Source organism: Alexandromys fortis, unplaced genomic scaffold (assembly GCF_014885135.2).
Source record: "Alexandromys fortis isolate MF-2015 unplaced genomic scaffold, M_Fortis_MF-2015_v1.1 scaffold_31, whole genome shotgun sequence".
NCBI lineage: Eukaryota > Metazoa > Chordata > Mammalia > Rodentia > Cricetidae > Alexandromys > Alexandromys fortis.
Window position 1 is genome coordinate 7,385,992 of NW_026067974.1, and position 12,997 is coordinate 7,398,988.

General features: G+C 39.0%; 1 protein-coding gene across 6 annotated transcripts in view; it reads left to right on the top strand.

Moving 5' to 3' along the window:
* Positions 1-12,997, top strand: part of Spop (speckle type BTB/POZ protein) — a 104,923-nt gene that overhangs the window by 74,653 nt on the left and 17,273 nt on the right. For 5 of the 6 annotated variants that reach the window (XM_050156724.1, XM_050156721.1, XM_050156723.1 and 2 more), the window contains 4 exons: positions 7,144-7,289; positions 7,975-8,096; positions 11,659-11,810; positions 11,914-12,041. In XM_050156724.1, the coding sequence (XP_050012681.1) occupies positions 7,212-7,289; positions 7,975-8,096; positions 11,659-11,810; positions 11,914-12,041 (480 nt within the window). In that variant the 5' untranslated portion in view covers positions 7,144-7,211. Of the gene's footprint in view, positions 1-7,143; positions 7,290-7,974; positions 8,097-11,658; positions 11,811-11,913; positions 12,042-12,997 lie in introns of those variants that run through there. The other variant, XM_050156725.1, reaches the window with a different exon arrangement.

The following is a 12,997-nucleotide window of genomic DNA, read 5'->3' on the forward strand; positions in this document are numbered from 1 at the left end:
AGACAGAGAAGGGCCCGAGAGAGAGACGTGTGCCTGCCAAGATGGGACAGACAGAATCTAAGATGGCGGGAGGAGGGCAGAGGTCACCAGGAGCGGGCATGGCTTGTCTCTTAAAGAGTCGAAAACCATAACCGTGTTTACATTTAAAAAAGAAAAAAACCAGTGTATTTAATATTTCATTAGATTAGACTAAACTATAAAGAATTTACTTATAACAAATATTAAAATCTCATTCAAATATTGCAACAAAAGATGTCACTATGACCTGTAATAGCTGTCCCTAAGGTAATGAGAAATTATTACTTCCTGGGGCTGAATATGCTAGAACACACTAACAAAAGAAACAAACTCCTTTTAGGTCACATTAGCCTTTTGAAAATAATATACCCAAATCTTTTATGTATTTTTGGTGTGTGTGTATCTGTAAATCAGCTGTTTTGGCATCTTATATTCTAGAAGATGTTAACGTCTCTCAGGTTTAAAATAGGTATGACATGGGAGTTTTCTTTAGAAACTGAACAAGTCTAAAAGTGAAGAAAGGTAGAGGTAGGCTTTTTAAAGTTCTTAACTCTTCTCTGGTAGAAAGCTCTGTTCCTAGCTCATGCTACATTCTTAGTTCATTTGTGCTAGGTATTATGTTGTATCACATGGGATTGCCAGTAAGCACTATTTAGTTTCATGGTTTAACTTAATATTTTTATGATCTTATTTATTCCTGTCATTAAAAACTGATGAATGTAAAGTTAACTCAGCATGTATGAGGTAAACTGTGTGCATTGATTTATTTTTTTAATTCTCTGGATGAGTAGATTAGATTAATGATGAAGGAATGCTCATGAAAGATTAAACAAAATAGCTGTACAAGCTGTCTGATTTATACTTTTCTAGTGTATACTAGGCTTACCTCAGTGAAAAACACATAAACAATTGGCTTTCCTGTTTATTATTAATAGAATCTGTCTACATGTTGAAATAATTCTAATTCTATAAGAAGCCAATTAATTATTGGCTAACTCAAATTAATTAGCCCACTTGGTATGTATTTCCAAAATGAAAAAATTACAGTCAATCTTCCTTCTTTATAAAAGGAAGATAAACTTCATACTGGCCAAAAACCCTCATTTTCCCTAGATTTTGGACTTGATGTTATAGGCCAGGAGTTAGACTAGGAGTTTGCTGATGTGGGATTCCCCTCTGTATGCTGTGAAAACCATTGGTTAATTAAGAAACTTCCTTGGTCTGATAGGTAGAACTTAGGTAGGTAGGGGAAAGCTAAACTGAATGCTGGGGAAAAGGAGGCAGAGTCAAAGAGAAGCCATGTAGCCCTGCCTGTCTCTGGAACTTTAGCCAGTAAGCCACAGCCACATGGCGATACACAGATTAATAGAAATGGATTAAATTAATATATAAGAGATGGCAATAAGAAGCTTGAGCTAATGGGCCAAGCCGTGATTTAATTAATACAGTGTCTGTGTGAGTATTTCGGGGGGCTGGGGAATGAACAAGCGGCCAAGCAGCCTCCTTCAACAGTTTACACCTATGTTTTTCAATTTATCCAAAGAACAGATTACTGATTGTCATTGCATTGCACATCTGATGTACTCAGTGTTGGTTTGAAATCTTGTTTTAGAGATCTGTCTAAAAGAAACAACAAAACCCAGAAAAGTTAACTTAATGTAACTAGATAAGGATTTTTAATCAAAGTATGTTTACGGAGTGAATAATACCTTTGTTTCTAGGCACTATGTTAGGCAATAAAGGAGTGGATACAAAGAACAGGTGCAAATTACGTTTAAGTATCTTTAAAACCTACTGCAGGCCCCAGGCAGCTGTGGTGCATGCCTTTAATCCCAGTACTGGGAGGCAGAGGCAGGTGGATCTCTATGAGTTTGAGGCCAGCCTGGTCTAGAAAGAGCTAGTTCCAGGACAGGCTCCAAAGGACAGAGAAACCCTGTCTCAAAAAAAAAAACCCCACCTGCTACAGGCAATCAGATATTTACAAGTTTATAACAAAGCAGGAAGAGATGTTTCAGTTGAAAAGTGAACTGTATAGACTCAGTGCAAAGCATTGTTTTTGCATGACAGCATTTATATGTTTGTCTTTTACCTACACCATACCTTCCATAGTTTAATCTTCTAGTTAGAAATTGTATGATATTTATTGACTTAAATTCCCTGTCAAAAGATGGCTAGTAATTTCAGGGTCTTATAGTACTGCTAGGGAGCAGCCCATCAGAGATGGCCATAGAGTTGAGAGGAATATGCTGAAGAGCATCTTTTTCTGTGTAATCCAGGAAGGTCTTTCCTTACAGGTCAGGATTTTACAGAGACAGCAAAAAAATAAACGGTGGTATATAAAGGCATCCTCAACCTAGAGTTGTCAGTGCACTAGTTTGGTAAGCTGGGGAAATCATTTTCTAAGGAGAACTTGGGTTGTCATGTCTTAACTTGTTTGAAGCTGTGAACAATATATTTTGGCTCTAGTTGTCTCCTGTGAACATTCTCAAACTATGACCCTCAAATAGATCTCTTCCTTCCTAAGATTGTTTTTACCGAGCATCTGCAGTGGTTGGCATGAAGTGCTGAAGAGTTCATGCAGCACCAGGTTACTTTGCTGATGAACACTTTACCCATGGTACCCACAATAAGTGAAATTAATTAGACTTCTGCCATCCCAGTCAATTTCCCTCCCAGCAAGTTGTCTGGTTAGAGCTTCTCAGGGCTGAGATTGACTCTTTGGTTCTTCTAGGTGCTAGATTGGGCATTTTAAAAAAAAGAAAAAGAAAAAAAATCAAAGAAAGAGTTGGTTATAAAACAAGTCAAATGTAAAAAAAGAAAGAAAAAAGAAAAGAAAAAGAAAAAAACACATATTTGACCAATCTCAATAAAATAGTCTTTCTTTATTCCTGGTCATAATGGAGTAATAATCAGTAGAAAGAAACTAAGAAATTAACAGAATAGCATTAGAAAAAATATGTCTTTTTCCTAGACTTTTAAAATTTGTAGTTGTTAAAATAATGGGTATTAAAACTGGGGCTAAGCAAGCCTTCTTCCACTCAGCTCCATCTCCAGCCCTATAAATTATTGTTAGATGAATTTGAAGGTTAAAAAAAAAAGAACTTCAAAATAAGCTCAGATCCATATTTTGTGATGACTCAATGTGGAGGATAGCCTCAACACATGCCTCACGAGCCAGGTTTTAAGCTCTTAACTCACATGTAAAATTCACATCTTCATTGCTGCACTACCCAAAAGTAGGAAATCTGCAACTTCTTTCTTGGTAGCAATGATAACTGGGATTTGTAAAACTGCCTAAGGTATATTAAACTTGTTACTAGACAAACAAGCCTGTGAGACTGGGTCTCATGACTTGCACAAGCCCACGGTGAAAGCAGTTGTTTGGAACAGCATGCCATGTGTGTAAGACAACTAACTTCGTCTGTGATGGCAGATGACACTTTAGTATAAATGCTTCTACTAGGGCAGTGTTATGACCAATGGAACATTTAGTTACATTTATTTTGGATAAGTACAGATAGATATATCTTATTAATCCTGCCAGTGCTATTTAAGCAAATGTTTGTGAATTGAGTTACTACTGAATAATTTTGCTATTATTCATTTATACCATCAGGCAAACTGAAAAAGTACTTGAGAAACAGTTCAGGTGATGAACATGCCATGTAAACATGAAGACCTGACTGCTGATCCATAAAAAAAACACACACTATAATAGTGCAAATATATATAATAATATATTATAGCAAAGAGGTAAAGGAAAATAATGAACTTAAAACTAATGTAGATTAGAATGTGTGATTAAATATAAAATGAAGCTTGTAGACTAGGAATGTAAACCGCTCATTTTAGGAGATGAGTCAAAGAGTTTGTCTTAGATCTTCCAGGTAGCCAGGCAGAGAGGAAAGACAGCACCATACCGGTGAGATAGCTCAGGAGGTAAAGTGCGCACTCTGCGAGCCTGACTACCTGAGTTCAATCCCTGCAGTCCATGTAAAGGGAAGAAGAGAAAACTGACTCTAAAGAGTTGTCCTCTAACTTCCACATGCATACGATGGCATGTGCTCACACACACACACATACCCACGCACATATGTAATAAACACACATACTATCGTTATCATTTTAAAAATTGTTTAAGCTAGAATAGTAAATACTCAAGCACCTGTTATCTCTAGCTGAGATTTGTATTGTTTTGTTTACTTCCTAGCACCCTTATTTTAAAGCAGGTATCAGAGGGCCTGGAGAGATGGTTCAGTGCTTAGTAGCACTGGCTGCTCTTCCAGAGGACCTGGGTTCAATTACCAGCACCTACATAGCAATTCATAACTGTTGTAATTCCAGTTCCAAGGGATCTGATGTCCTCTTCAGGCCTTGGCACAAGGCACATGTGTGTGCACATGTGTATATACAAACAAAACACCTATTTACATAAAATAAAAATGAATCTTTAAGAACAAAAACATAAGAGACAAAGTATCTTCTATTCTTTTCAAATTTCATTTCCCCATGAAACTGGTAACAACTTGCTGTTTCTCTTATTCTTATTTTGCTTCTACAGTATGCTTTTATCTGTACTAATACTTATATTTGTAGAAATAATGAACTACACTTATTTTTCAAAAACTTGTTCTTTTCATTAGCACTGTGTTTGGAGACCGCAGTCTTACAGAATCTAGTTATTTTAAACACTAAAACTCATTTTTCATTATATGGAAATAACCCAGTTTACTTACCTGTTCATTACTAAAGGGCTTTTAATTTGTTTCTAGTTTTTCACTGTTACAGTGTCACATTGACACTCTAGCCCATGTCTTGTGCATAAAGGCTTCTCTAGGGCAGTAGTTCTCACCGTGGTCCCAGAATTAGCTCTGCAGGACCACCTGGGACCTTGCTAGAAGTGCACTCTTGGGCCCATCTCAAGCTGCTGAATCAGAAGCCTTGGGGGTAAGACCAACATTCTCCTTAAGAGGTAATTCTGTGACTTCCAAACTTGGCAAGCCCCGCTGTAGTGCACATTCTATTCAAAGTGAGAGTACTAAGTTCTGTGGTTTTAAACTTTGCTAGATATGACCAAATTCTACATACACAGTATATGTCTTGTTTTATTTAGTGTCTCACCAACAGTGGAGCAGAGTTTCTGTGTCTACCCTATATATCTCTGCAACTTTGCATCTTTGACTTTTAATTGTTTTTTTGTTGTTTTGTTTTGGAGACAGGTTCTCAGTTCTGGCTGACCTAGAACTCTCTATGTAGACCAAGCTAGTCTTGAACTCACAGAGATCTGCTTCTGAATTTCAAGTGCTGGGATACAGGCATGTACTAGCACTCCTGGCCTTACATTTTAAATAATTTTATTATATATATGTTCTTTATTTTGTGGGGATATCATGCATGTACCATGGCACACATGTAGTACAAGGAAAATTTGTAGGACTTAGTTATTTCCTTCTACCTTGTGGATTCTAGGACTTAAGCTCAGGTCAACAGGCTTGATGGCAAGCACCTTTATCTGCTGAGCCATCACACTGGTCCATGACCTAATTTATAAAAATAGTTTTGAATTGGATTTATTAGTGGTACATCCCATCAAGATGTATAGCAGCTATTTGGAAGGGGCCTGGGGCTATAGAAGAGGTGTAAGTTTAAGAGACTTGAGAATGTTTGTGTACTGTCAGAAATTTGATACTGTTGAAATGATTGGTTGCCATAAGAATGTAAATTGGGAATATGATTGAAAATTAAGCCATGGGGAATAACAGTAAAAGAAAAAAATCCAATAAAAGAAATTGAAGAAGGCCAGATATAGTGGCACACACCTTTAATACCAGTACCCAGGAGGCAGCAGGCAGATGGATCTCTTTAAGTTCCAGGTAGTATGATCTACATAGTGAGTTCCATGCTAGCTAGAGCTACATAATAGATTCTGTTGTGTGTGTGTGTGTGTGGGGGGGGGGTGTTGAGGTTGAGGAATGATTAGCAGAGAAAGCAAGAAAAAATCTAGAAAGTCAGGTGAAAATTTGACGTGATGTTGTAGAGAAAGGAGCACATCTAAGGGAGGTGTAAAAATGTTGCCCTTTAAGAGAGCAGCTGGCGGAGAAGATGAACAGAAGGCTGTTCTTAAGTTTGCAGTGAAGCACAGGCGATCAGGATTGGAAGTTAAGGTACCAAGGTCATTTTCCACTGGAGCACAGCATTTGTGTCCTAAGGAAAGGTTCTGGTGGCAAGGAGGTATCTAGTGCTAGCCATGCTGACTTTGTCAAACAGCTTTTCAGAGATGTGCTTTAATACACCCTTTGATCACGTGTGTCTGTTTCTTTTGTTGTTTTGTTTCGCTGTGCAGTATGTTGGCTTGAAAGTGACTGTGTAGACGAGGTTGGCCTCCAATTCAAGAGATACACCAGCTTCTGTTTCTAGAGTGTTGGGATGAAAGTTGTATGACATCCTTCCCAGCAGTTTTTAAAGATAATGTTGAGCATTGTGCAGAAGAGTAATGGAATTTTATTTTTTTTTATTTAGTTCATTCATTTATTTGAGACAGGGTCTCATGTAGCCCTGGCTGGCTTGAAACTTGATTTACAGTTTCTAATTCACAGAGATCTACCTGCTTCTGCCTCCTGAGTGCTGAGATTAAAGATGTACTGTGCTTGAACAATAATGTAATTTTGCACAGGAGACTGCATGGTCTTCTCTGAAGTTAATATTTAAATCAGGACAGAACATTTCAGACAGGCCACAAAGTTTCCAGTATCTTAGAAGATCAAACAAATAATAGGATAATAGGGAAGAGGGAAAGGACTGGGGAGACTGGGAGGAGTAGAGAGAGATGAAACTGAGGTCAGGATGTATTATATGAGAGAAGAATAATAAAAATTCAGTTTAACATTAAAAAATCAGTTAAGCCAGGCGGTGGTGGCGCAGGCCTTTAATCCCAGCACTCGGGAGGCAGAGGCAGGAGGATCTCTGTGAGTTCGAGACCAGCCTGGTCTACAGAGCTAGTTCCAGGACAGGCTCCAAAGCCACAGAGAAACCCTGTCTCAGAAAAAAAAAAAGAAAGAAAGAAAGAAAGAAAAAAAAATCAGTTAAAAGGGGGGCTAATAAATCTTAATTCTTGGATCTTTCCAGGGTGAAGAAAAAAACCAGAAATCTCTGCCCCCTGACTTTGAAAACCCAGTTTAACCTTCAAACTGGCGATGTCAAGGGTTCCAAGTCCTCCACCTCCGGCAGAAATGTCGAGTGGTCCCGTGGCTGAGAGCTGGTGCTATACACAGGTAAGTTCAAGTTTTCACTAGTGGACAAAAGCAACATAATCATTTTTCAACTTTGGGTTTCCTAGTTTCTCTGGGGCCAAAAAGCACAAGTTGAGTCCTTATTAGCCTTGCATTTCTTAATAGAGTCTAAATCCCCAAGGCTAATGCTTTTCTATGGTGATTCAAGAGGGAATCTTTAGCTAGATTTTTTTGGGTTTGGTTTTGCAACAGGGTTTCTCTGTGTAACAGCTCTGGCTATCCTGGAACTTGATTTGTAGACCAGGCTGGCCTCGAACTCACAGAGAAAATTTTGTCTAGATTTTTTAGATCCTCCTTGATAGGTATGTGTTCTAAAGCTCAGAGCAGTATTTGAGATTCACAGCCCCCAGAATGGCATCGGCATGTCAATTACGGACTCTTTTAGGATTAGGACCACAAAGCTTCAGACTTTACCTACCCTGTTCTTGTATTGTTGTTATTGTTGCTGTTCTTTCCTTGACTGTGTTTTTCTCATTTCCAACCAGTGTTTTCAAAAGTTGAAAGCATTATAAAAAGCAGTAGGTCAGAGATTTCTCCATGTAGTCGAGGAACCTCTTGAACTGCAGTCTTCTGTGGGGATAAGGGAGGGGTGCTTATCTGATCTTCAACCTGTTTTTTCCAGGTTCCCCACATCTTATTTAATTCCTTCCTAATTTTCTATCAACAGATCAAGGTAGTGAAATTCTCCTACATGTGGACCATCAATAACTTTAGTTTTTGCCGGGAGGAAATGGGTGAAGTCATAAAAAGTTCAACTTTTTCATCAGGAGCCAATGATAAACTGAAATGGTGAGGAAGAATACCTCTAGTTGTAAACTTGTTCCATAAGTTGCCTGTTTTGCTTGGTTTGAATAGGATATGGGCAGAATGTAAGTTAAGGCACAGATTTTACTTTTGTTGTCCCATTGCCTTATAATAGTGCCTGACACAGTAGGTACTCAACTACAAGTGTTTGAAATAATTTAATGAGTTTAATACAATTTAGCAAACTCAGGTTGTATAGGGTAAATGAGTAAAGAGTGCCAGTGTTACCAGAAGACCCAAATTTGATCCCTGGGGCCCACATGGTGGAAGGAAAAGAACTGATTTCTGCAAGTTGTCCTCTGACTTTCACACTAGAACCACGACACTCATGGACCCACGGATACAGACACACATAAGAAATTAGGGGCTGGGGCTGGAGAGATGGCTCGGTGGTTAAGAGCATTGTCTGCTCTTCCAAAGGTCCTGAGTTCAATTCCCGGCAACCACATGGTGGCTCACAACCATCTGTAATAGGGTCTGGTGCCCTCTTCTAGCCTGCAGGCATACACACAGACAGAATATTGTATACAAAATAAATAAATAAATAAATAATAATAAAAAAAGAAATTAGGGGCTGGAGAGATGGCTCAGCAGTTAAGAGCATTGGCTGTTCTTCCAGAGGTCCTGAGTTCAATTCCCAGCAACTACATGGTGGCTCACAACCATCTGTAATAAGATCTGATGCCCTCTTCTGGCATGCAGGCAGAACACTATATATAATAAATTTAAAAAAAGAAATTAATAAGTGTAATTTAAAAATTTTAAAGGTTTATAGAAGGCCGGTGATGTAGCTCAGTGACAGAGTGCTCAACTAGCATGTGGAGGTTCTAGGATTAGTTCTTGGCACTTCAGTAAGTGTATGAAGGACTGGTAGTCACCCAGTTCAGCTAACTAGAGCTTCGTTTGGAGAAGGGCCAACTATCACCAGATTTTCTGGTTTTTTTTAGAAAGCAACAAGTCTAGTTGTTGTGGGTTTCTTTTTGTTTGTTTGGAGATGCGGTCTCACTAAGAAGTGTTGGCTGGCCTGGAAGTCAGCATGAAGACCAGGCTGACCTTAAACTCAAAACAAAGATCCACCTGCCTCTGCTTCTTGAGTGTTGAGATTAAAGGTGTGTGTCATCACATGCAGCAACAAATCTAAGGTTTTTTAACATAAAATCTTGACTTGACTTTTAAATTACCTGCACATACATGAAGACTTAGATTCCATTCCCAGAACTCATAAACTGGGCATGGTGGTGGATCCCTGAAATCCCACTGCTCAGAGGTAGAGACGTTCTCTACCTCTCATAAAAGTTCAAGATTAGGCTGGGTATGCTGGCACACACCTTTCATCCCTGCAATCAGGATGCAGAGTCAGGTGAATCTCTGAATTCCAGGTCATCCTGGTCTGCATAGCAAGTTTCAGGCTAGCCAGGGTTACGAGATAAGACTTTCTCAAAAAGGAACAGGGCAGTGGTTCAAGGTCATCCTTATTTGGCTTTGTAACTGGCAGGGCGGAGATAAAATTTATCCAGGAGGCACATTGTTACATAGCAGGCTTCATTTCCTCTACTCACGTTCCATGCTATCACATGTCTTAAGCGTAGCTTCCCTGTGCGTAAAGTAACAATAGGTATATCTACCACGTGCCAACAAGTCTTTGAGCGTTCTCTGAATTTACTGTATAGTATGTTGTTCATGCTCTGAATGGATTAAGTTTGGGGTTCCTGAACTAGTGCCTATTGCAAGGTGACTATCATCTGGGAGTGAGGATGAGTGCCAGCTTGAGAAATAGGAGCAAGTAGTTAAGGATACAACCAACCATATGTCCCCAGCAAAAATCAGAACATTTTTGTTTCTGAACTTCCACTTTGGGCTGGAGAGATGGCTCAGAGGTTAGGAGCACTGACTTTCCTTCCAGAGGTCCTGAGTTCAATTCCCAGAAACCACATGGTGGCTCACAACCATCTGTAATGAGATCTGGTGCCCTCTTCTGGAGTGTAGGCACATATGCAGCCAGAACATTGTATACATATAAATAAAATAAATCTTTTAAAAAATAAAAAATAAAAAAAAGATCTTCCACTTTGATCTCTGATAACCCACTGAAGAGTTTATTAATTTAATATTTGCTGACTTTGTACATTAAACTGTAGACTAACTGTTGAGTTAAATGTTTATCCTAGGCATTATATTTAACCTTTCTAGCATACTGTATAGTGGTATATTTGGCATCTGTACTCCCTAGAGAGTCACTGGATTAGACCACCTGTTTGAGAAAGGTGACATAACCCTGGCAAGGCTTGTGTATGCTATGTGGTAGAGCAGTGTCTGAACTCCATGCATTTCAGCTAATGACATTTACAATTTAACTCAGTTGAATCTATTAAGTTTTGTCTAAATTCTGTTTTGAATCATCCTTAACAGATTGGCATTTTAAACTCTTATTTAGAAGCCAAGCTTAGAACATTCCCCTGTCGAATAAGAGTTTACTTTTATCTGTGCTTCTTCCACAATACCTCTGTTATTTTAACTCTTAAAATATAATTGCTGAAGGCTAGAGAAATGGTTCAGCAGGTAAGAATACTTGCTGCTCTTGCAGAGGATCTGAGTTTGGTTCCTAGCACACACATTGGATGGCTCACAACTACCCGACTCCAGCTCCAAAGGGATCCCATGTCTTTGACCTCCACAGGCATGTCACACACACACACAATAAAATATCTATAAAAGAGTATGTATCGGGCTGGAGAGATGGCTCAGAGGTTAAGGACACTGACTGTTCTTCCAGGGGTCCTGAGTTCAATTCCCAGCAACCACATGGTGGCTCACAACCATCTTAAATGAGATCTGGTGCCCTCTTCTGGCATGCAGGCATACATGGAGGCAGAACACTGTATTGTATATGTAATAAATAAAATCTTTGAAGAAAAAAAAAAAAGAGTATGTATCAGCCAGACATGGTGACACATACCTTTAATTCCAAAAGGCAGAAGCAGGTGGATCTCTGAATTCAAGGCCAGCATGGTTTATAGAGCCAGTTCCAGGACAGCCAAGGCTGTTAAACAGAGAAACCCTGTTTAGAAAAGCAAACAAATAAAAAAGAGTATGAACTATGTGGATACTTCTCCTGAATACATTTTTCTCTCACAGGGTTACTAAATGGCTCTCAACTTTTTAAATAAGTATTTCCCCATGAGAAACTGAGGGCTGTCTTTTCTGGGATTAAAGAATGAAAAACAGAGTAGTCTGAAAACCATTTTAAATGTTTTAGGCTGAGATAGGTGAATGATTTGACAATTATAAAGGAAATGGCAGAGATGTAAGAGATGAGAATGCCCTTTTATTTTTGTCTAATTTTTAAAAGCTGATCCAAATTGGTGTAGAAAATATTGTTTTCAAGTTTCTATTGAATCAGTCTCCTGGTAAGGGACTTAGACTCTAAAAAACAAAACCTAACAACAACAGCAACAGAAACACTTCTTCCCCTCTGGATTCTGATGTTTCCTGCTAGACTTCAGGAGCCATAAGGCTTTTAATCCACATTTGTTTCTGTGTTGGGCAGGTGTTTGCGAGTAAACCCAAAAGGGTTAGATGAAGAAAGCAAAGATTACCTGTCACTTTACCTGTTATTGGTTAGCTGTCCAAAGAGTGAAGTTCGGGCAAAGTTCAAGTTCTCCATCCTGAATGCCAAGGGAGAAGAAACCAAAGCTATGGGTAAATGTTTCTACTTTCACATTAAGTAACTTCATACACTGATAAATTGTGGATTTGAGCTGGTCTTTGAGAATTCTAAATATGACTTTCTTTTTCATTCCAGAGAGTCAGCGAGCTTATAGGTTCGTGCAAGGCAAAGACTGGGGATTCAAAAAATTTATTCGTAGAGACTTTCTCTTGGACGAGGCCAATGGGCTTCTCCCTGATGACAAGCTCACCCTCTTCTGCGAGGTGAGTCCTTTTGCCCTGCTTTGAGACTGGCAATTCCCTGACCTGATGTGTATTGGTAGACTTAATTGTATTGTGTCAAGGATGTGAAATGAGAAAAATCCCCAAGGGGAGTGGTTCTGTACAAATGTTATTTATGTGACTGATTGAACTGCCTTATGATTTCAAGGTTGTTGGGCACCTGGGCTCTCTACTTGTTACTGTTCATAAGAACGAAGATTGTATCTGTCAGTTTTGAGATGCTTGAGTCAGGATCTTCACTCTTTTCTTTTCTTTTCTTTTCTTTTCTTTTCTTTTCTTTTCTTTTCTTTTCTTTTCTTTTTTGTGTGGGGCGGTTCAAATACTATTTGGAAAGGCTAACACTTCAAGCTGAGCAGTGGCTAGCAACTGCAACTAAATTTGTGTTTCTGTTGCTTAAAGTCTCTGGTTCCTTCTTGGGTGGCAAGTGTTTGGCTGGGTTGTTCTCCTTTTCTGCTCTTTGGACTAGGTGACTACTTGGAGGAGCTGAGTGTTCATGATTAGTCTTGCTGGGATCATTATGAAGTAGGAAAGGGAGGGGCTACTTTTTCTAGGGTAAAAGCTGTGGAAACTGGTAGCTTAGAAGGGGAGAGTCAGCTGTCATCATATTGAAGGGTCAGTGTCTCTCAACAGTGGCCTAAGAGCCTTTGGAGAAGCTTAGAAAAATTTCTTGACCCAAGATCCAACTGAAAAGGGCTTATTAAAATGGGTACAGTGTATTGTAATGAGACATTTCCTGCCATTTTCCATACATGGAGAAATGCAAGAAACTTGGGGTAAATAAATAAAAATTCTATTAAACTGGAGTATTAGTGTCCCTGTATATCTCACAGTCAGGGAACTGCTTCCTGAGAGTGAAGCAAGTGGTTTTGTACTTTCATGAGGCTGAGTTCAGGCAAGTGTCGCAATTGCCAGCTAGCTCATCAAATAATAGGCTTGCG